This window comes from Anomaloglossus baeobatrachus, chromosome 4, assembly GCF_048569485.1.
Source record: "Anomaloglossus baeobatrachus isolate aAnoBae1 chromosome 4, aAnoBae1.hap1, whole genome shotgun sequence".
In the NCBI taxonomy this organism is placed as follows: domain Eukaryota; kingdom Metazoa; phylum Chordata; class Amphibia; order Anura; family Aromobatidae; genus Anomaloglossus; species Anomaloglossus baeobatrachus.
Genome location: NC_134356.1, coordinates 698728903 through 698752516, shown reverse-complemented (window position 1 = coordinate 698752516; position 23614 = coordinate 698728903). Strand labels below are relative to the sequence as shown.

The following is a 23614-nucleotide window of genomic DNA, read 5'->3' as shown; positions in this document are numbered from 1 at the left end:
ATTACTTCAGATTGAAGAGCCAACCTAGGTATTCTAAGGTGGTGCGGACCTCTTGTAGCTGGATGTTGCAGTGAAGAATCAATCTATAATTAGAAATTCATCTAGAGGGGCGACCAGAGCCTCTTTTACTCGCATATGGGCCATCAGAGCCACTATTAATTTCGTAAAAATTTGAGGGGTTACTGCCAGACAAAAGAGAAGGGCTCTGCATCGGAAGTGTATTAACTTTCCCTCCACAACTAAGGCTACCTTAAGATGTTTGATATTCTGCGTGTATGTGAAGATCTGAGGTTGTGAGTCGTATCAATTACCTAGACAGGTTAAACAATGCAACACTTATTTAAAATAGTCCTTATGCTCCTCCAGATGATGTATATAACCTCCGTAGAGTGTGTATCCAGCGCCAGTCGGCAACAATAGTCCTTATGCTCCTCCAGACGATGGATATCACGACCGTAGAGAGTATATCCAGCTTCAGCAGGCAACAATTGCCCTTACGATAGTTCCTCAGTACATGGCTACTAGAATCTGGCCACAGCAACGGATCTTCGCCTCTCCACGTCATAGCATCAACTACGTCCAAATATGGATCTCTTCACTCTTCTACCGCTTTTGGAATCCGCCACCTGGATAAGGAAAAGTGATCACATCCCACCCCCTTAAACATTTGTTTCATGTAACTCCAAGTATGAAGTAGGGCAGTCTGCAGGATCGTGTATCACGGGGGCTCTCTGAAGAGGAACAATAGACGCATCACCAGATGATGCAGGACAAGGAATCCTACTACAGGTCCGAATGGAGGCCAACTAACATGGCACACGGTTACAACCCCTTCCAATTGTGTACAGAGAAGTGAACTTAGTCTATCAAGCAACCACATCTGTAACAAACAAAACAACAAGGTCAATGTAACCAGCGCTCTGTGCTGGAAAAAGTCCAACAGTCTTTAGTTTTTGGCCTGCTCCTCACAGTATGTGTCTTTCAGATCCAGGACCACCATGTAACAGTCTGGGAATAGGATCGTTACGTTGACCTCATGGTTTCTGCTCTCTAGGGATTCTTCTCTGATTAGCTCTTCTCTTTTGAAAGGACCTTTTTAAGACAAAGGGCAGATTTGGAAAGCCCTTCCTCCTCTTGTCTCCTACATTCTCCAAAATATCAACTAACACAGGGCCAAAAAGAAATTCACCCTCACAAGGAATAACGTACAATTTCGACTGAGCTTGCATATCCCCTGGCCAACATTTTAACCAAAGGGCTCTACTAACAGAGAGAATGCATCAAGAGAATAGTGGTCAATATCTTGTCTCTAGCCACCCTGTTTTTCAATTGATCCTTTAGATGATCGAACCAGACCATGAGTGATCTGTTGGTGCATGTTGCAGAAACGGCTGGCTTCAGGGCATCCGCCAACTAGCTTTAAGAAAGCTGCCTGCTTCCAACCTTGGCGATCCATAAAAACCCCCTAGCCTTGAAGAGGAAGGCAAAACTTTTGGATGCTTTCGAGATGGTCATATCTAATTTGGGTACTGTGGCTTCATCAAAAAATACCTCTTTTTTCAGGCTTCCTCCATTCCCTGGTAATCAGGGCCTGAACTTTTTCAATAACAGGAAAAGCTGAATTATTTTTTTTCTGATCTCAACCTCCCCCAAACATAATATCCTGGACCCTGCACCAGCCGCGGCAAGAACGAAGCCACTGCATGCATCAGTCTGGCCAGGCCTGGGAGAATCTGCTTTCCTCTTCATACCGCCATCTTCACAGAGGTTCTCATCAAGGACAAGAAACCAACTGCTGTGTGAGAGCGTACCAACCTTTTATTCAGAAGGTTTCCTGTCCTTGATGGGTGGATCCCCTCTCCTTGATGGGTGGATCCCTTCTCCATGGTGTTATGGGTGAGTGAAAAACACCATAACGGTCATCCTGTCCCGACTACTAGAAGATGCTCATCACTGGAAAACATCTCAGGATTATTTATGAAGATAATTATAAGTCGTGATACAGAGTCTCACGTCAACTGTAGGCCCCCTACAGTGGTTGGGGCAGAGGAGACCCCAGGGGAAAACCTCCCATGGTTTCATATCACCTCTAGACAAAGGTCCAGGTAGGAGACCCCATAGTACACCACCTCCTTAGGAGGCTGAGGTCCAGTCAGGAGCCCCCCATAGTCATACACCACCTCTGGGCGGGAGGGGGGGGCCTGAGAATTAGAGATGGCTACAGTGGCATGTAAAAGTTTGTGCACCCCAGTCAAAATCAATGTTACTGATGTAATTAATAAATGGCTGTTACCAGGAACGGTGGACGTCAAGATAATGTCTGGAAGACCAAGCAAAATTTCTGTGAGAGCTGTTCGTAGTATTGCTAGAGAGGCAAATCAGAACCCCTGCCTGACTGCAAAAGACCTTCAGATTTAGCAGTCTCTGGAGTTGTGGTACATTGTCCATCTGGTCAGAGACCCCTGCACAAAATGGCCTCCATGGAAGGTTCATCAGAAGAAAACCTCTCCTGCGTCCTCACCATAAAATTCAGTGTCAGAAGTCTGCAAAAGAACAATTAAACAAGCTGGAGGCATTTTGTAAACCAGTCCTGTAGACCGATGAGGTTAAAATAGAACTGTATGGCCACAATGGTTAAAAGGTATGTGTGGAGAAAAAAGGGCGCAGAATTTCAGGAAAAGAATATCTCGCCAACCATTAAGCATGGGGGTGGATTAATCATGCTTTGGGGTTGTGTTGCACCCAATGGCACGGGGAACATTTCACGGGTCAAGAGAAGAAAGGATTCAATGAAATTTCAACAAATACTTGATGCAAATTTAACACCATGTGTAAAAAAGCTGAAGGAGAAAAGGAGGATGGCTTCTACAAATGGATTATGATCGTAAACACACGTCACAATCCACAGTAGACTACCTCAAAGGCACAAGATGAAGATTTTACAATGGCCTCACAGTCCCCTGATCTGATCATCATTGAAAATCTGTGGCGAAATCTCAAAAGAGCGGTGCATGCAAGACTAGCCAGGAATCTCACAGAACTGGAAGACGTCTCCAAAGAAGAGCAGTGCGTGTAAGACGAGCCAGGAATCTCACAGAACTGGAAGATGTCTCCAAGGAAGAGCAGTGCGTGTAAGACGAGCCAGGAATCTCACAGAACTGGAAGATGTCTCCAAGGAAGAGCAGTGCGTGTAAGACGAGCCAGGAATCTCACAGAACTGGAAGATGTCTCCAAGGAAGAGCGGTGCATGCAAGACTAGCCAGGAATCCCACAGAACTGGAAGACGTCTCCAAGGAAGAGCAGAGTATGCAAGACTAACTAGAAATCTCACAGAACTGGAAGACGTCTCCAAGGAAGAATGTTTGAAAATCCCTCAAAACAAGAACTGAAAGATTCTATGCTGCTACAAAAAGTGGTTTACAAGCTGTGATACTCACCAAAGGGGGTGCAGCTGGGTACTAATCATGCAGGGTGGATGCCCAGACCAGAGACGGCACCGATCTGTGATTGAGGGAAAATGGAAACTGCGCTGAATAAACACAACTCTTCATTCTTCAGGTGCTGACCTCTTAGAACCAAACCTTTGTCTTTGTACACACACGGCCTTTGTCTCTCACATATTGTTCACAAATGTGTGTAAATCTGTTAGTGATCACGTCTCATCTGCGGAGATAATCCTCCACCTCACAGGTGCGACAGATCAAGATCGTGATTAGACAGCAGGTTCATTGCACAGGTGCGCATTTACCACTGTGAATGGAGAGGCCGATGATGGCAGTGGGGTTATGGGATGGCCGGGGAGGAAAGTCTATCACTTAATTTGCATAACATTCTTGCTCCAGAGACCCAGCTGGTCATCCTGGGGTCGGACGACGCAGACGCCGGTCATCCTGGGGTCGGACGACGCAGACGCCGGTCATCCTGGGGTCGGACGACGCAGACGCCGGTCATCCTGGGGTCGGACGACGCAGACGCCGGTCATCCTGGGGTCGGACGACGCAGACGCCGGTCATCCTGGGGTCGGACGACGCAGACGCCGGTCATCCTGGGGTCAGACGCCGGTCATCCTGGGGTCGGACGACGCAGACGCCGGTCATCCTGGGGTCGGACGACGCAGACGCCGGTCATCCTGGGGTCGGACGAAGCAGACGCCGGTCATCCTGGGGTCGGACGACGCAGACGCCGGTCATCCTGGGGTCGGACGACGCAGACGCCGGTCATCCTGGGGTCGGACGAAGCAGACGCCGGTCATCCTGGGGTCGGACGAAGCAGACGCCGGTCATCCTGGGGTCGGACGACGCAGACGCCGGTCATCCTGGGGTCGGACGACGCAGACGCCGGTCATCCTGGGGTCGGACGCCGGTCATCCTGGGGTCGGACGACGCAGACGCCGGTCATCCTGGGGTCGGACGACGCAGACGCCGGTCATCCTGGGGTCAGACGAAGCAGACGCCGGTCATCCTGGGGTCGGACTGTGCAGACGCCGGCCATCCTGGGGTTAGACAATGCAGACGCCGGTCATCCTGCGGTCGGACGATGCAGATGCTGGTCTTCCTGTGGTCAGACAATGCAGACGCCGGTCATCCTGGGGTCGGATGACGCAGATGCTGGTCATTCTCTAATACACCAATACTGGACATTATTTTTAAATAATTAAGTGCTGGTGCTGATAGTTTAAATCCTAAGGTGCGCAGTGCTGACTAGCGGCCACTAGATGGCAGCCTTGGCTTACCAGCACCACGTTTTGACCCTAGATAGATGTAACAGTAGATATAAGCCGCACTTCAGTCTCTAAACAATTGTCATGTACCAAAAAGACTAGATTATTACATGAACCGCCGATTATTACACGGACCAGTGACCAGACTGTGACCCCGTCACACGCGTTTCAGGGGTGTCTGTATGAGATATGTATTTGTATTTTTTTTTCAATACATCTATGGTTTTGTACAAATTCATGCATGAAGAACGGCAGCAAAGTGTCCAGCGGGGCAGACGAGTCGCCGAGCGGGGCAGACAAGTCCCCGAGACGCCGAGCGGGGCAGAGACGCCGAGCGGGGCAGACGAGATGCCGAGCGGGGCAGACGAGTCCCCATGACGCGGGGCAGACGAGTCCTCGAGACGCCGAGCGGGGCAGACGAGTCCCTGAGACGCGGGGCAGACAAGTCCCCGAGACGCCGAGCGGGGCAGACGAGACGCCGAGACACCGAGCAGGGCAGACGAGTCTCTGAGACGCCGAGCGGGGCAGACGAGTCCCGAGTGGGGAAGACAAATCCCCGAGACGCCGAGCAGGGCAGACGAGACGCCGAGCAGGGCAGACGAGTCTCTGAGACGCCGAGCAGGGCAGACGAGTCCCAGAGACGCCGAGCAGGGCAGACGAGTCCCAGAGACGCCGAGCAGGGAAGAGGAGTCCCCGAGCAGGGGCAGACGAGTACCCGAGACGCCGAGCGGGAAGACGAGACGATGAGCAGGGTAGGCGAATCCCAGAGACGCCGAGCAGGGAAGAAGAGTCCCCGAGCAGGGGCAGACGAGACGCCGAGCAGGGCAGAGGAGACGACGAGACACAAAGCGGGGCAGACGAGACACAGAGCGGGGCAGACGAGACACAGAGCGGGGCAGACGAGACACAGAGCGGGGCAGACGAGACACAGAGCGGGGCAGACGAGACACAGAGCGGGGCAGACGAGACACAGAGCGGGGCAGACGAGTCCCCGACACGACGAGCAGGACAGATGAGACGACGAGCAGGGCAGAGGAGTCTCCGAGACGATAAGCAGGGCAGACGAGTCCCCGAGAGGCAGAGCGGGGCAGACGAGTCCCCGACACGACGAGCAGGACAGACGAAACACCAAGCGGGGCAAACGAGTCCCCAAGACGCCAAGCGGGGCAGACGAGACGCCGAGCAGGGCAGAGGAGATGCCGAGCAGGGCAGAGGAGTCCCAGAGACGACGAGCAGGGAAGAGGAGTCCCCGAGACGCACAGCGGAGCAGACGAGACGCTCAGCGGAGCAGACGAGACGAGCAGGGCAGACGAGTCCCCGAGACACCGAGCGGGGAAGACGAGACGCCGAGCGGGGAAGACGAGACGCCGAGCGGGGAAGACGAGAAGCCGAGCGGGGCAGACGAGACGCCGAGCGGGGCAGACGAGACACCGAGCGGGGCAGACGAGACGCCGAGCGGGGCAGACGAGAAGCCGAGCGGGGCAGACGAGAAGCCGAGCGGGGCAGACGAGAAGCCGAGCGGGGCAGACGAGACGCCGAGCGGGGCAGACGAGACGCCGAGCGGGGAAGACGAGACGCCGAGCGGGGAAGACGAGACGCCGAGCGGGGCAGACGAGACGCCGAGCGGGGCAGACGAGTCCTCGAGACGCCGAGCGGGGCAGACAAGACGCCGAGCGGGACAGACGAGTCCCCCGAGACGCAGAGCGGGGCAGACGAGTCCCCGAGACGCAGAGCGGGGCAGACGAGACGCAGAGCGGGGCAGACGAGACGCCGAGCAGGGCAGACGAGTCCCCGAGATGCAGAGCAGGGCAGACGAGTCCCCGAGACGCCAAGCAGGGCAGACGAGTCCCCGAGACGCAGAGCGGGGCAGACGAGTCCCCGAGCGGGACAGACGAGTCCCCGAGACGCCGAGCGGGACAGACGAGTCCCCGAGACGCCGAGCGGGGCAGACGAGACGCCGAGACGCAGAGCGGGGCAGACGAGACGCCGAGCAGGGCAGACGAGTCCCCGAGATGCAGAGCGGGGCAGACGAGTCCCCGAGACGCCAAGCAGGGCAGACGAGTCCCCGAGACGCAGAGCGGGGCAGACGAGACGTAGAGCGGGGCAGACGAGTCCCCGAGACGCAGAGCGGGGCAGACGAGACGTAGAGCGGGGCAGACGAGTCCCCGAGACGCCGAGCGGGGCAGACGAGACGCCAAGCGGGGTAGACAAGTATCTGAGACGCAGAGCGGGGCAGACGAGTCCCAGAGCGCCGAGCGGGACAGACGAGTCCCCGAGACGCCGAGCGGGACAGACGAGTCCCCGAGACGCCGAGCGGGACAGACGAGCCCCTGAGACGCCGAGCGGGACAGACGAGCCCCCGAGACGCCGAGCGGGACAGACGAGCCCCCGAGACGCCGAGCGGGACAGACGAGCCCCCGAGACGCCGAGCAGCACAGACGAGACGACGAGCGGGGCAGACTAGACGCAAAGCGGGGCAGACGAGTCCCTGAGACGCAGAGCGGGGCAGACGAGACACAAAGCGGGGCAGACGAGTCCTCGAGACGCCGAGCGGGGCAGACAAGACGCCGAGCGGGACAGACGAGTCCCCCGAGACGCAGAGCGGGGCAGACGAGTCCCCGAGACGCAGAGCGGGGCAGACGAGACGCCGAGACGCAGAGCGGGGCAGACGAGACGCCGAGCGGGACAGACGAGTCCCCCGAGACGCAGAGCGGGGCAGACGAGACGCCGAGACGCAGAGCGGGGCAGACGAGACGCCGAGCAGGGCAGACGAGTCCCCGAGATGCAGAGCAGGGCAGACGAGTCCCCGAGACGCCAAGCAGGGCAGACGAGTCCCCGAGACGCAGAGCAGGGCAGACGAGACGCCGAGCAGGGCAAACGAGTCCCCGAGATGCAGAGCGGGGCAGACGAGTCCCCGAGACGCAGAGCGGGGCAGACAAGACGTAGAGCGGGGCAGACGAGTCCCCGAGACGCAGAGCGGGGCAAACGAGACGTAGAGCGGGGCAGACGAGTCCCCGAGACGCCGAGCGGGGCAGACGAGTCCCCGAGACGCCGAGCGGGACAGACGAGCCCCCGAGACGCCGAGCGGGACAGACGAGCCCCTGAGACGCCGAGCGGGACAGACGAGCCCCCGAGACGCCGAGCGGGACAGACGAGCCGCCGAGACGCCGAGCGGGACAGACGAGCCCCCGAGACGCCGAGCGGGACAGACGAGCCCCCGAGACGCCGAGCGGGACAGACGAGCCCCCGAGACGCCGAGCAGCACAGACGAGACGACGAGCGGGGCAGACTAGACGCAAAGCGGGGCAGACGAGTCCCTGAGACGCAGAGCGGGGCAGACGAGACACAAAGCGGGGCAGACGAGTCCCCGAGACGCAGAGCGGGGCAGACGAGACGCCGAGACGCAGAGCGGGGCAGACGAGACGCCGAGCAGGGCAGACGAGTCCCCCGAGACGCAGAGCGGGGCAGACGAGTCCCTGAGACGCAGAGTGGGGCAGACGAGTCCCCGAGCGAGACAGACGAGTCCCCGAGCGGGGCAGACGAGTCCCCGAGCGGGGCAGACGAGTCCCCGAGACGCAGAGCGGGGCAGACGAGACGCAGAGCGGGGCAGACGAGACGCCGAGCAGGGCAGACGAGTCCCCCGAGACGCAGAGCGGGGCAGACGAGTCCCTGAGACGCAGAGCGGGGCAGACGAGACACAAAGCGGGGCAGACGAGTCCCCGAGACGCAGAGCGGGGCAGACGAGACACAAAGCGGGCAGACGAGTCCCCGAGACGCCGAGCGGGGCAGACGAGTCCCCGAGCGAGACAGACGAGTCCCCGAGCGGGGCAGACGAGTCCCCGAGCGGGGCAGACGAGACGCCGAGACGCAGAGCGGGGCAGACGAGTCCCTGAGACGCAGAGCGGGGCAGACGAGTCCCCGAGACGCAGAGCGGGGCAGACGAGACACAAAGCGGGGCAGACGAGTCCCCGAGACGCCGAGCGGGGCAGACGAGTCCCCGAGCGAGACAGACGAGTCCCCGAGCGGGGCAGACGAGTCCCCGAGCGGGGCAGACGAGTCCCCGAGACGCAGAGCGGGGCAGACGAGACGCAGAGACGCAGAGCGGGGCAGACGAGACGCCGAGCAGGGCAGACGAGTCCCCCGAGACGCAGAGCGGGGCAGACGAGTCCCTGAGACGCAGAGCGGGGCAGACGAGACACAAAGCGGGGCAGACGAGTCCCCGAGACGCCGAGCGGGGCAGACGAGTCCCCGAGCGAGACAGACGAGTCCCCGAGCGGGCAGACGAGTCCCCGAGCGGGGCAGACGAGTCCCCGAGACGCAGAGCGGGGCAGACGAGACGCAGAGCGGGGCAGACGAGACGCCGAGCAGGGCAGACGAGTCCCCCGAGACGCAGAGCGGGGCAGACGAGTCCCTGAGACGCAGAGCGGGGCAGACGAGACACAAAGCGGGGCAGACGAGTCCCCGAGACGCAGAGCGGGGCAGACGAGACACAAAGCGGGGCAGACGAGTCCCCGAGACGCCGAGCGGGGCAGACGAGTCCCCGAGCGAGACAGACGAGTCCCCGAGCGGGGCAGACTAGTCCCCGAGCGGGGCAGACGAGTCCCCGAGACGCAGAGCGGGGCAGACGAGATGCAGAGACGCAGAGCGGGGCAGACGAGACGCCGAGCAGGGCAGACGAGTCCCCCGAGACGCAGAGCGGGGCAGACGAGTCCCTGAGACGCAGAGCGGGGCAGACGAGACACAAAGCGGGGCAGACGAGTCCCCGAGACGCCGAGCGGGGCAGACGAGTCCCCGAGCGAGACAGACGAGTCCCCGAGCGGGGCAGACGAGTCCCCGAGACGCAGAGCGGGGCAGACGAGACGCCGAGCAGGGCAGACGAGTCCCCCCGAGACGCAGAGCGGGGCAGACGAGTCCCTGAGACACAGAGCGGGGCAGACGAGTCCCCGAGACGCCGAGCGGGGCAGACGAGTCCCCGACCGAGACAGACGAGTCCCCGAGACGCAGAGCGGGGCAGACGAGACGCAGAGCGGGGCAGACGAGACGCCGAGCAGGGCAGACGAGTCCCCCGAGACGCAGAGCGGGGCAGACGAGTCCCCAAGACGCAGAGCGGGGCAGACGAGACGCCGAGCGGGGCAGACGAGACGCCGAGCAGGGCAGACGAGTCCCCGAGATGCAGAGCAGGGCAGACGAGTCCCCGAGACGCAGAGCGGGGCAGACGAGACGCCGAGACGCAGAGCGGGGCAGACGAGACGCCGAGCAGGGCAGAAGAGTTCCCGAGACACCGAGCGGGGCAGACGAGACGCAGAGCGGGGAAGACAATTTCCCCGAGATGCAGAGCAGACGAGTCCCCGAGATGCACAGCGGGGCAGACGAGAAGCAGAGCGGGGCACACGAGTACCCGAGACACAGAGCGGAGCAGACAAGACGCCGAGCGGGGCAGAAGAGTTCCCGAGACGCCGAACGGGGCAGACGAGTTCCCGAGACACAGAGCGGAGCAGACAAGACGCAGAGCGGGGCAGACGAGTCCCCGAGACGCCGAGCGGGGCAGACGAGTCCCCGAGACGCCGAGCGGGGCAGATGAGTCCCCGAGACGCCGAGCGGGGCAGACGAGTCCCCGAGACGCCGAGCGGGGCAGACGAGTCCCCGAGACGCCGAGCGGGGCAGACGAGTCCCCGAGACGCCGAGCGGGGCAGAGACACCAAGCGTGGCAGACAATGTGCGGACAGATCCGCCATGTGAACCGCCGCTCCCCGATCCACTGCCAAACACAGAAGACATCGAGACGGTCCCATCCAAAAATGTTTTTCTCCCTCCCTTTCTTTGGTGACGTCTTTATCTATAGACATCTAGTATACGCACGGTGTTTTACAGGAGGGGTGATAGCGCACGAGACATGGCCGCCCACCATTGTGCTCCCTTACTGTATAACAACCTCATTGTGGACCACACTGTCCGCCATTGTGATGGAGCGCTAGCATCAACACATAGTAACCGATCCGGTGACGTTTCTCTACTACCAACTGAGGGGTCGGGTGACATCTCCTAAGAACTCAGATTCTGACCTTTTTTTTATCAAAACGTCACAAAAACCTGCAGTAAAGCCCCAGATGTGGCGATGACATCCTGCTGTGCAAAGGACGCATCCACCATGCTTTACCCTGCATCCAGTCACTGTGGAGAGCAGCTCCACCCGCTCTCAGAGACCATCACAATCTATGTAAGGTAACTCTACAGTATAGGGGTCCATGCTGTGCATTGTGTGGCTCCCTGATGTGGCCCCCCCTAATCCCCGCACATACAAGCCCTTACATTACAGGGTGCGGCACGGCGCTCACACGTTACGTCTGCGCCGAGCAGAAACTCCACAGCACGCTCGCCACAGAAAGGTTTACTCCACATTACAGGCACGCGGCCACAGCGGACTACACGACATAAAGACTACCCTGCGCAGTGATGGCGACCGGACCACCCGCAGGACCCTTCATGTGCTAGGAGGGCAGCCGGACCACCCGCAGGACCCTTCATTTGCACGGAGGGCGGCCGGACCACCCGCAGGACCCTTCATGTGCTCGGGGGTCAGCCGGACCACCCGCAGGACCCTTCATGTGCTCGGAGGGTGGCCACCGAGATAAAACGTGAGAAGTTCTCCCCCGGGTGTCTGCAATGTGCGGCGGTACAGACGAGAGCCGGGTCCTCCGACAGCAGGGTCTCCACATGTCCGGCTCCACGACCCCCGGGGTACACCATCAGCCGCGGGGGGGGATGGGGGAGGCGACCTTTCATCTAGAGCAGACAGGCACGTCCACCATAACATTCATATCCACCCATCACAGAAGCCCGGGATCCCGCCGCTTCACCCCGGACTGACAGCGAGGCACCAGGGGGCGCTAGTTCATGTCCTTGGTCGCAGCGGATCCTTGGCTCCGATTCACTGGACCATGAGGACTACAACTCTCATCATACAGCAAAGGAGGCACAATCTGCGCTCGAGGCTCAGACGTCAGTGAGGTTACACCCGATTTGGCAGTAGGCGCTGTCTAGTCTGTGTCCACGGCCGGCAAAATCCAGGCAGTGCTGGGCCTTGTGGTGCCCACCACATTATATCCAGCAGTCCGAGCGTTGTTCCCAACAAGTCAGAAAGAACCTGGCGCCATCGCTGCCCCCGCGCCGCTCATCCATCCACACCGTAATCCACTGCTCCTGGGCCGCGGGGTCAGGTGACCAGCTGACGGGCGGCCTGCAGCACGCGGTAACGCTCGCGCAGGTTCCTCCTACGCACATGCTCGTTGGTGATCTCCTGCACATAGCGTGAGGGGAACCAGCCCTTCTTCCCATCACAGAGACGGACGCCCTCGTACCAACCTGGGGAGACAGACGCTGCAAGGTAAAACGTCAGCTCCGCAGGCAAGACACACGCACGCACTCTCCCCCCCCCACACACACACACACCTTCCCCCCCCCCACACACACACCCCTTCCCCCCCCCCACACACACACACACACCTTCCCCCCCCCCACACACACACACCTTCCCTCCCCACACACACACCCCTTCCCTCCCCACACACACACACACACACACACCTTCCCCCCCCCACACACACACCTTCCCCCCCCACACACACACCTTCCCCCCCCCACACACACACCTTCCCTCCCCACACACACCTTCCCTCCCCACACACACACCTTCCCCCCCCACACACACACCTTCCCCCCCCACACACACACCTTCCCCCCCCCACACACCTCCCCCCCACACACACCCCCCTCCCACCCACACACACCCCTCTCCTCCACACACACACACACCCCTCTCCCCCACACACACACACACACCACAAACACACACCTCCCCCACACACACACACACACACACACCTCCCACACACACACACACCTCCCCCCCCACACACACACACCTCTCCAACACACACGCCTCCCACACACACACCTACACACCTCCCGCCCCCCCCCACACACCTAACCCCCACACACACACACACCTAACCCCCACACACACACCTAACCCCCACACACACACACCTCCCCCACACACACACACCTCCCCCCCCACACACACACACCTCTCCAACACACACGCCTCCCACACACACCTACACACCTCCCGCCCCCCCCACACACCTAACCCCCACACACACACACCTAACCCCCACACACACACACCTAACCCCCACACACACACACCTAACCCCACACACACACACCTCCCCCACACACACACCTCCCCACACACACACACCTCCCCACACACACACCTCCCCACACACACACACACACCTCCCCACACACACACACACACACACCACCTCCCCCCACACACACACCACACACACACACCTCCCCACACACACACACACAACCTTCCCCCACACACACCACACATACACCACCCACACACACACCTCTCCCCCCCCACACACACCCCCACACACACACACACACCTCCCCCCCCCACACACACCTCCCCCCCCACACACACACCTCCCCCCCACACACATACACATCTCCCCCCCACACACACCTCCACCTCCCCCCACACACACACACACACACACACACCACCCCACACACACACACACACACCAACCTCCCCCCACACACCACACACACCTCCCCCCCCCCCACACACACACACACCCCCCACACACACCTCCCCCCCCACACACGCACACACACACACACACACACACATCTCCCCCCCCACACACCTCCCCCCCACACACACACACACACACACACATCTCCCCCCCACACACACCTCCCCCACACACACACACACACACACACACACACACCTCCCCCCCACACACACACACACACACACAACTCCCCCCACACACACACACACACCTCCCCCCACACACACACACACACACACACAACTCCCCACACACACACACACACACACACACACAACCTCCCCCTCACAGACACACCTCCCCCCCCACACACACACCTCCCCCCCACACACACCCCACACCACCCACAACTCCCCCCCACACACACACACCTCCACACACACACACACACACACACCCGCACACACACACACCTCCCCACACACACACACACCTCCCCACACACACACACACACACACGCCACCCACACACCTCCCCCACACACCCCCTCTCCCACACACACCCCCCACACACACACATCTCCCCCCCCCCCAAACACACACCACACACCACCCACACACACACCACCCACACCTCCCCCCCACACACCACACCTCCACACACACACACACACAACCTCCCCACACACACACACACACACCTCCCCCCACACACACCACACCTCCCCACACACACACACACACACACACAACCTCCCCACACACACACACCTCCCCCCTCACAGACACACCTCCCCCCCACACACACCCCACACCACCACAACTCCCCCCCACACACACACACCCGCACACACACACACCTCCCCACACACACACACCTCCCCACACACACACACACACGCCACCCACACACACACCACCCACACACACACCACCCACACCTCCCCCCCACACCCACACACACACACACACACCTCCCCCCACACACCCCCTCTCCCACACACACCCCCCCACACACACACATCTCCCCCCCCACACACACACCTCCCCCCCCCCACACACACACCACACACCACCCACACACACACCACCCACATCTCCCCCCACACACACCTCCACCTCCCCCCACACACACACACACACACACCAACCTCCCCCCCACACACCACACACACCTCCCCCCCACACACACCACACCTCCCCCCCCACACACACACCCCACACACACCTCCCCCCCCACACACGCACCTCCCCCACACACACACACACACACACACACCTCCCCCACACACACACACCTCCTCCCCACACACACACACACCCTCCACACACACCTCCCCCCCACACACGCACCTCCCACACACACACACCTCCCACACACACACACACACACACCTCCCCCACACACACACACCTCCTCCCCACACACACACACCTCCCCACACACACACACACCTCCCACACACCTCCCCCCCACACACACCTCTCCCCCCACACACACACACACACACCTCCCCCCACACACACACCTCCCCCACACACACACCTCCCCCCACACACACACCTCCCCCCACACACACACACACCTCCCCCACACACACCCCTCCCCCCCACACACACCCCTCCCCCCCACACACACACCCCTCCCCCACACACACACACCCTCCCCCCACACACACACCTCCACCCACACACCTCCCCCCCCACCCACACACCTCCCCCACACACACACACACCTCCCCCCCACACACACACACACCTCCCCCCCCACACACGCACCTCCCACACACACACCTCCCCCACACACACACACACCTCCCCACACACACACACACCTCCCCACACACCTCCCCCCCACACACACCTCTCCCCCCACACACACACACACACCTCCCCCCACACACACCTCCCCCACACACACACCTCCCCCCACACACACACCTCCCCCCCACACACACACACCTCCCCACACACACCCCTCCCCCACACACACACACCCCTCCCCCCACACACACACACCCCTCCCCCCACACACACACCCCTCCCCCCACACACACACCTCCACCCACACACACACCTCCACCCACACACCTCCCCCCCCACCCACACCTCCCCCCCCACACCCACACCTCCCCCCACACCCACACCTCCCCCCACACACACACACACTTCCCCCCCCCACACACACACACCTCCCCCCACACACACACACCTCCCCCCCCACACACACACCTCCCCCCCCCCCCACACACACACACCTCCCACCCCCCACACACACACACCTCCCCCCCACACACACACACACCTCCCCCACACACACACACACACACCTCCCCACACACACACACACACACCTCCCACACACACACACACACACACACACACACCTCCCACACACACACACACACACACACACACACACAACCTCTCCCCCACACACCTCCCCCCACACACACCTCCCCCCACACACACACACACCTCCCACACACACACACCTCCCCCACACACACACCTCACATACCGCCCACACACACACACCTCCCCCACACACACACCTCCCCCCCACACACACCTACACACACACCTCCCCCACACACACCTCCCCCAACACACACACACCTCCCCCCACACACACAAACACACCCCACACCCACACCTTCCCCCACACACACACCTCCACACACACACCTCCCACACACACACACACCTCCCCCACACACACACACCTCCCACACACACACACACACACACACACACACACACAAACCTTCCTCCCACACACACACACACCTCCCCCCACACACACCTTCTTCCCACACACACACACACACACACACAAACCTTCCTCCCACACACACACACACCTCGCCCCCCCACACACACCTTCTTCCCACACACACACACCTCCCCCCCCACACACACACACACCTCGCCCCCCCACACACACCTCCCCCCCACACACACACACACACCTCCCCCCCCCACACACACACACACCTCCCCCCCACACCCCCCCCCCCCCACACACACACCTCCCCCCCACACACACACCTTCCACACACACACACCTCCCCCCACACACACACCTTCCTCCCATACACACCCTCCCCCCACACACACACACCTTCCACACACACACACACACACACACACACACCTTCCTCCCATACACACCTCCCCCACACACACACACCTCCCCCCCACACACACACCTCCCACACACACACCTCCCACACACACCTCCCCCCCACACACACACACCTCCCCCACACCCCCCCCCACACACACACCTCCCCCCCCACACACACACCTCCCCCCCACACACACACCTTCCACACACACACACACACACACACACACACATACACCTCCCCCCCACACACACCTTCCTCCCATACACACCTCCCCCCACACACACACACCTCCCCCCCCACACACACACCTACACACACCTCCCACACACACACACCTCCCACACACACACACACCTCCCCCCCCCCCACACACACACACACACCTCCCCCCCCACACACACACACAACCTCTCCCCCACACACACACACACAACTCCCCCCACACACACACCTCCCCACACACACACACCTCTCCCCCATCACACACACCTCCCCCCCATCACACAGACCTCCCCCCCACACACACACCTCCCAACCACACACACACCTCCCAACCACACACACACACACAGCTCCCCCCCACCCACACACACCTCCCCTCACACACACCTCCCCCCACACACACACACCTCCCCCCCACACACACCTCCCCCCACACACACCTCCCAACCACACACACACACCTCCCCCCACCCACACACACCTCCCCCCACACACACACACACCTCCCAACCACACACACATACCTCCCCCCCACCCATACACACCTCTTCCTCCACACACACACCTCCCACACACACCACACCTCCCCCCCCCCACACCTCCCCCCACACATCACACAACTCCCCCCCACACACACACCTCCCAACCACACACACACACACCTCCCCCCACCCACACACACCTCCCCCTCCACACACACACCTCCCACACACACACCACACCTACCCCCCACACACACCTCCCACCTCCCCCCACACACACACTCCTCCCCCCCACACACCACACACACCTCCCCCCCCACACACCACACACACCTCCCCCCCACACACCACACACACCTCCCCCCCCACACACTCCCCCCCACACACCACACACACCTCCCCCCCCACACACACCTCCTCCCCCCACACACCTCCCCCCCACACACACACACCTCCCCCCCACACACCTCCCCCCCCACACACCTCCCCCCCCATCACACACCTCCCCCCCACACACACACACCTCCCCCCCACACACGCACACCCCTCCCCACACCTCCCCCCACACACACACCTCCCCCCACACGTCCCCCCCCCACACACACACCTCCCTCCCCACACACCACACACCTCCCCCCCACACATCACACACCTTCCCCCCCACACACACCTCCCCCCCCACACACACACACCTCCCAACCCACACCACACACCTCCCCCCACACACCACACACCTCCCCCCCACACACACTCCCCCCACACACACACACACACCTTCCCCCCCCCCCACACACACACACACCTTCCTCCACACACACCTCCCCCCACACACACACCTTCCCCCACACACACACCTCCCCACCCACACACACCTCCACACACACACACCTCTCTCCCCCCCACACACACCTTCCCCCCACACACACACACACCTCCCCCCCCCACACACACACACCTCCCCTCTCTCTCACACACACACACACACACACACCTCCCCCCCCACACACACCTCCCCCCCCACACACACCTTCCCCCCCCCCACAAACACACACCTTCCCCCCCCACACACACACACCTTCCCCCCACACACCTTCCCCCCCCCACACACACACCTCCCCCCCACACACACACACCACCCCCCCCCACACACACCCACCCTCCCCCCCACACACCACACACCTCCCCCCCACGCACACCACACCTCCCCCCCCACACACCACCACACCTCCCCCCCCACACACCACACCTCCCCCCCACGCACACACCACACCTCCCCCCCACACATACACACCACACCTCCCCCCCCACACACACACACCACACCTCCCCCCCACACACACCACACCTCCCCCCCACACACACCACACCTCCCCCCACACACACACCACACCTCCCCCCACACACACACCACACCTCCCCCCACACACACACCACACCTCCCCCCACACACCACACCTCCCCCACACACACACACAACACACCTCCCCCCACACACACACCACACCTCCCCCACACACACACCACACCTCCCCCCACACACACACCACACCTCCCCCCACACCCACACACCCCCCACACACCTTCCCCCACACACACCCCACACCTACCTTCCCCCACACACACACACACCTCCCCCCCACACCTCACACACACACACACACCTCCTCCCCACACACACACACCTCCCCCCACACACACACACTCACCTCACACACACACACACACACACCTCCACACACACACCACACCTCCCACACACACACACCTCCCCCCCCACACACACCTCCCCCACACACACACACCTCCCCCACACACACACACCTCCCCCCCCACAACACACCTCCCCACACACATCCACCCCCACACACACACACCCCCCACACACACACCTCCCCACCCCACACACACCCTCCACCCCTCCCCCCCCCCACACACACCTCCCCCCCCACCCCCACACACACCTCCCCCCCACACACACACACACACCCACCTTCCCCCACACACCTTCCCCCACACACACACACCTCCCCCCCCACACACACACCTCCCCCCTCACACACACACACACACCTCCCCCCCCCCACACACACCTTCCCCCCCCACACACACACCTTCCCCACACACACACACACCTCCCCCCCCCACACCTACCCCCCCACACACACACACACACCTTCCCCCCCCCCCACACACACACACCTCCCCCCCACCCCACACACACCTCCCCCCCCACACCACCCCCCCACACACACACACCTCCCCCCCACAAACACACACCTTCCCCCCCACAAACACACACACCTCCCCCCCCACAAACACACACCTTCCCCCCCCACAAACACACACCTTCCCCCCCCCCCCCACAAACACACACCTTCCCCCCCACAAACACACCTTCCCCCCCCCACACACCTCCCCCCCCACACACCTCTCCCCCCCACACACACACACACCTCTCCCCCCACACACACACACCTCCCCCCCCACACACACACACCACACCTCCCCCCCCCACACACACACCACACCTCCCCCCCCCACACACACACCACACCTCCCCCCCCCCACACACACACCACACCTCCCCCCCCCACACACACACCACACCTCCCCCCCACACACACACACACCACACCTCCCCCCCACACACACACCTCCCCCCCCACACACCACACCTCCCCCCCCACACACACACACCACACCTCCCCCCCACACACACACCACACCTCCCCCCCACACACACACACCACACCTCCCCCCCACACACACACCACACCTCCCCCCCACACACACACCACACCTCCCCCCCACACACACACCACACCTCCCCCCACACACACACCACACCTCCCCCCACACACACCACACACCCTCCCCCCACACACACCCCCACACCTTCCCCCCACACACACACACCTACCTTCCTCCCACACACACACCTCCCCCCCACACCTCACACACACACACACACCTTCCCCCACACACACACACCTCCCCCCCAAACACCCCCCCCCCCCCACACACACACACCTCACCTCACACACACACACACACACCTCCCCCCCCACACACACCTACCCCCCACACACACCTTCCCCCACACACACACCTCCCCCGCCACACACACACACACACACCTCCCCCCCACAGACACACCTTCCCCCCCACACACACACACACCTCCCCCACACACAATCCACCCCCCCCCACAGACACACCTTCCCCACACACACACACACCTTCCCCCCACACACACACCTTCCTCCCACACACACACCTCCCCCCACCCCCACACACACCTCCCCCCCCTTCCCCCCCCACACACACCTCCCCCCCCCACACACACACACCTTCCCCCCCACACACACACCTTCCCCCCCCACACACCTCCCCCCCACACACACACACACACCTTCCCCCCCCACACACCTTCCCCCCCCACACACACCTTCCCCCCCCACACACACACACACCTCCCCCCACACACACACACACACCTCCCCCCCCACACACACACACCTCCCCCCCCCCACACACACACACCTCCCCCCCCCACACACACACCTCCCCCACACACACACACCTCCCCCCCACACATCCCCCCCACACACACACACACACCTTCCCCCCCACACACACACACACACACCTCCCTCCCACCCACACACACACACCCTTTCCCCACACACACACCTCCCCCCCACACACACACCTTCCCCACACACACACACACCCCCACACCCCACACACACCTACCTTCCCCCCCCACATACACCACCCCCCCACACACACACACCTCCCCCCCACACACCTCCCCCCCACACACCCACACACACACCTCCCCCCCACACACACCTACCCCACACACACACACACACACACACACACCTACCCCACACACCTACCTTCCCCCCCCCCCACATACACCACCCCCCCCCACACACACACACACCTCCCCCCCACACACCTCCCCCCCCACACACCTCCCCCCCACACACCCACACCTACCCCACACACACACACCCCCACACACACCTACCTTCCCCCCCCCACATACACCTCCCCCCCCACACACACACACACCTCCCCCCCACAGACACACCTTCTCCCCCCCATCCCCACACACACACACACACCTCCCCCCCACACAAACCTCCCCCCCACACACACACACACACCTTCCCCCCCACACACACACACACACCTTCCCCCACACACACACACACACACACACACACCTTCCTCCCACACACACACACACACCTCCCCCCCCACACACACACACACCTTCCTCCCACACACACCTCCCCCCCACACACACCTCCCCCCCACCCACACACACCTCCCCCCCACCCACACACACCTCACCACACACACACACACACACACACACACACCTTCCCCCCCCACACACACACCTTCCCCCCCCACACACACACACCTTTTCCCCCCCACACACACACACACCTCCCCCCCCACACACACCTTCCCCCCCACACACACCTCCCCCCCACACACACCTCCCCCCCACACACACACACACACCTCCCCCCCACACACCTTCCCCCCCCACACACACACCTTCCCCCCCCACACACACTCACCTTCTCCCCCCCCCCACACACACACACACACCTTCCCCCCACACACACACACACACCTTCCCCCCCACACACACACACACCTCCCCCCCACACACACCTCCCCCCCCCCACACACACACCCCCACACACACCTTCCCCCACACACACACCCCCCCACCCCCCCCCACACACACACACCCCCCCCACACACCTCCCCCCCCACACACCCACACACACACCTCCCCCCCACACACACCTACCCCACACACACACACACACACCTACCCCCACACACCTACCTTCCCCCCCCCCCACATACACCACCCCCCCCCACACACACACACACCTCCCCCCCCACACACCTCCCCCCCCACACACCTCCCCCCCACACACCCACACCTACCCCACACACACACACCCCCACACACACCTACCTTCCCCCCCCCCACATACACCTCCCCCCCCACACACACACACACCTCCCCCCCACAGACACACCTTCTCCCCCCCATCCCCACACACACACACACACACCTCCCCCCCACACAAACCTCCCCCCCACACACACACACACACCTTCCCCCCCCCACCCACACACACACCCACCCCCCCACACACACACCCCCACACACACACACACACACACACACCCCCCCCACACACACACCCCCCCCACCCCCCCCCACACACACCTTCCCCCCCCCACCCCCCCCCCACACACACCCCCCCCCCACACACACACACACCCACACACACACACCCCCACACACACACCTTCCCCCCACACACACACCTTCCCCCCCCCCACACACCTCCCCCCCCCCCCACACCCCCCCCACACCCCCCCCACACCCCCCCCCCCCACACACACCCCCCCCCACACACACACCCCCCCCACACACACACACCCCCCCCACACACACACACACACACACACACACCCCCACCTTCCACCCCACACACACACACCCCCCCCACACACACACACACACACACACCCCCACCTTCCCACCCCACACACACACACCCCCCCCACACACACACACACCCCCCCCACACACACACACCCCCCCCACACACACACACCCCCCCCACACCCCCCCCCCACACCCCCCCCCACACACACCCCCCCCCACACACACCCCCCCCCCCACACACACCCCCCACACCCTCCCCACACACACCCCCCCCCCACACACACCCCCCCCCACACACCCCCCCCCCCACACACACCCCTTACACCCCCCCCACACACACCCCCCCCCACACACACACACCCCCCACACCCTCCCCACACACACCCCCCCCCCCCACACACACACACACCCCCCCCACACACACACACCCCCCCCACACACACACACCCCCCCCACACACACCCCCCCCCCACACACCCCCCCCCCCCCACACACACCCCCCACACCCTCCCCACACACACCCCCCCCCCACACACCCCCCCCCCACACACACCCCCCCCCCACACACCCCCCCCCCACACACACCCCTTACACCCCCCCCCACACACACCCCCCCCCACACACACCCCCCCCCCCACACACACACACCCCCCACACCCTCCCACACACCCCCCCCCCCCCCCCCAAACCCCCCCCCCCCCCCCCACACACACACCCCCACACACACACACCCCCCCCCCACACACACACACCCCCCCACACCCCCCCCCCCCACACACACACCCCCCCCCCACACACACACACACCCCCACACCCCCCCCCCCCACACACACACCCCCCCCCACACACACACACCCCCCCCACACACCTCCCCCCCCCATACACCGCCCCCCCCCCCCCACACACACACACACACACACACACACACACACACCCCCCACACACCCCCCCCC

General features: G+C 62.4%; 2 protein-coding genes across 2 annotated transcripts in view; both read right to left on the bottom strand.

Moving 5' to 3' along the window:
- PLOD3 (procollagen-lysine,2-oxoglutarate 5-dioxygenase 3) overlaps positions 1-23614 on the bottom strand; it is a 68964-nt gene that overhangs the window by 16064 nt on the left and 29286 nt on the right. The window lies entirely within an intron of this gene.
- LOC142302180 (ephexin-1-like) overlaps positions 11099-23614 on the bottom strand; it is a 17460-nt gene continuing 4944 nt past the window's right edge. Inside the window, exon 4 of the mRNA XM_075343264.1 lies at positions 11099-12082. Coding sequence (XP_075199379.1) covers positions 11934-12082 — 149 coding nt within the window. The 3' untranslated portion in view covers positions 11099-11933. The remainder of the gene's footprint in view (positions 12083-23614) is intronic.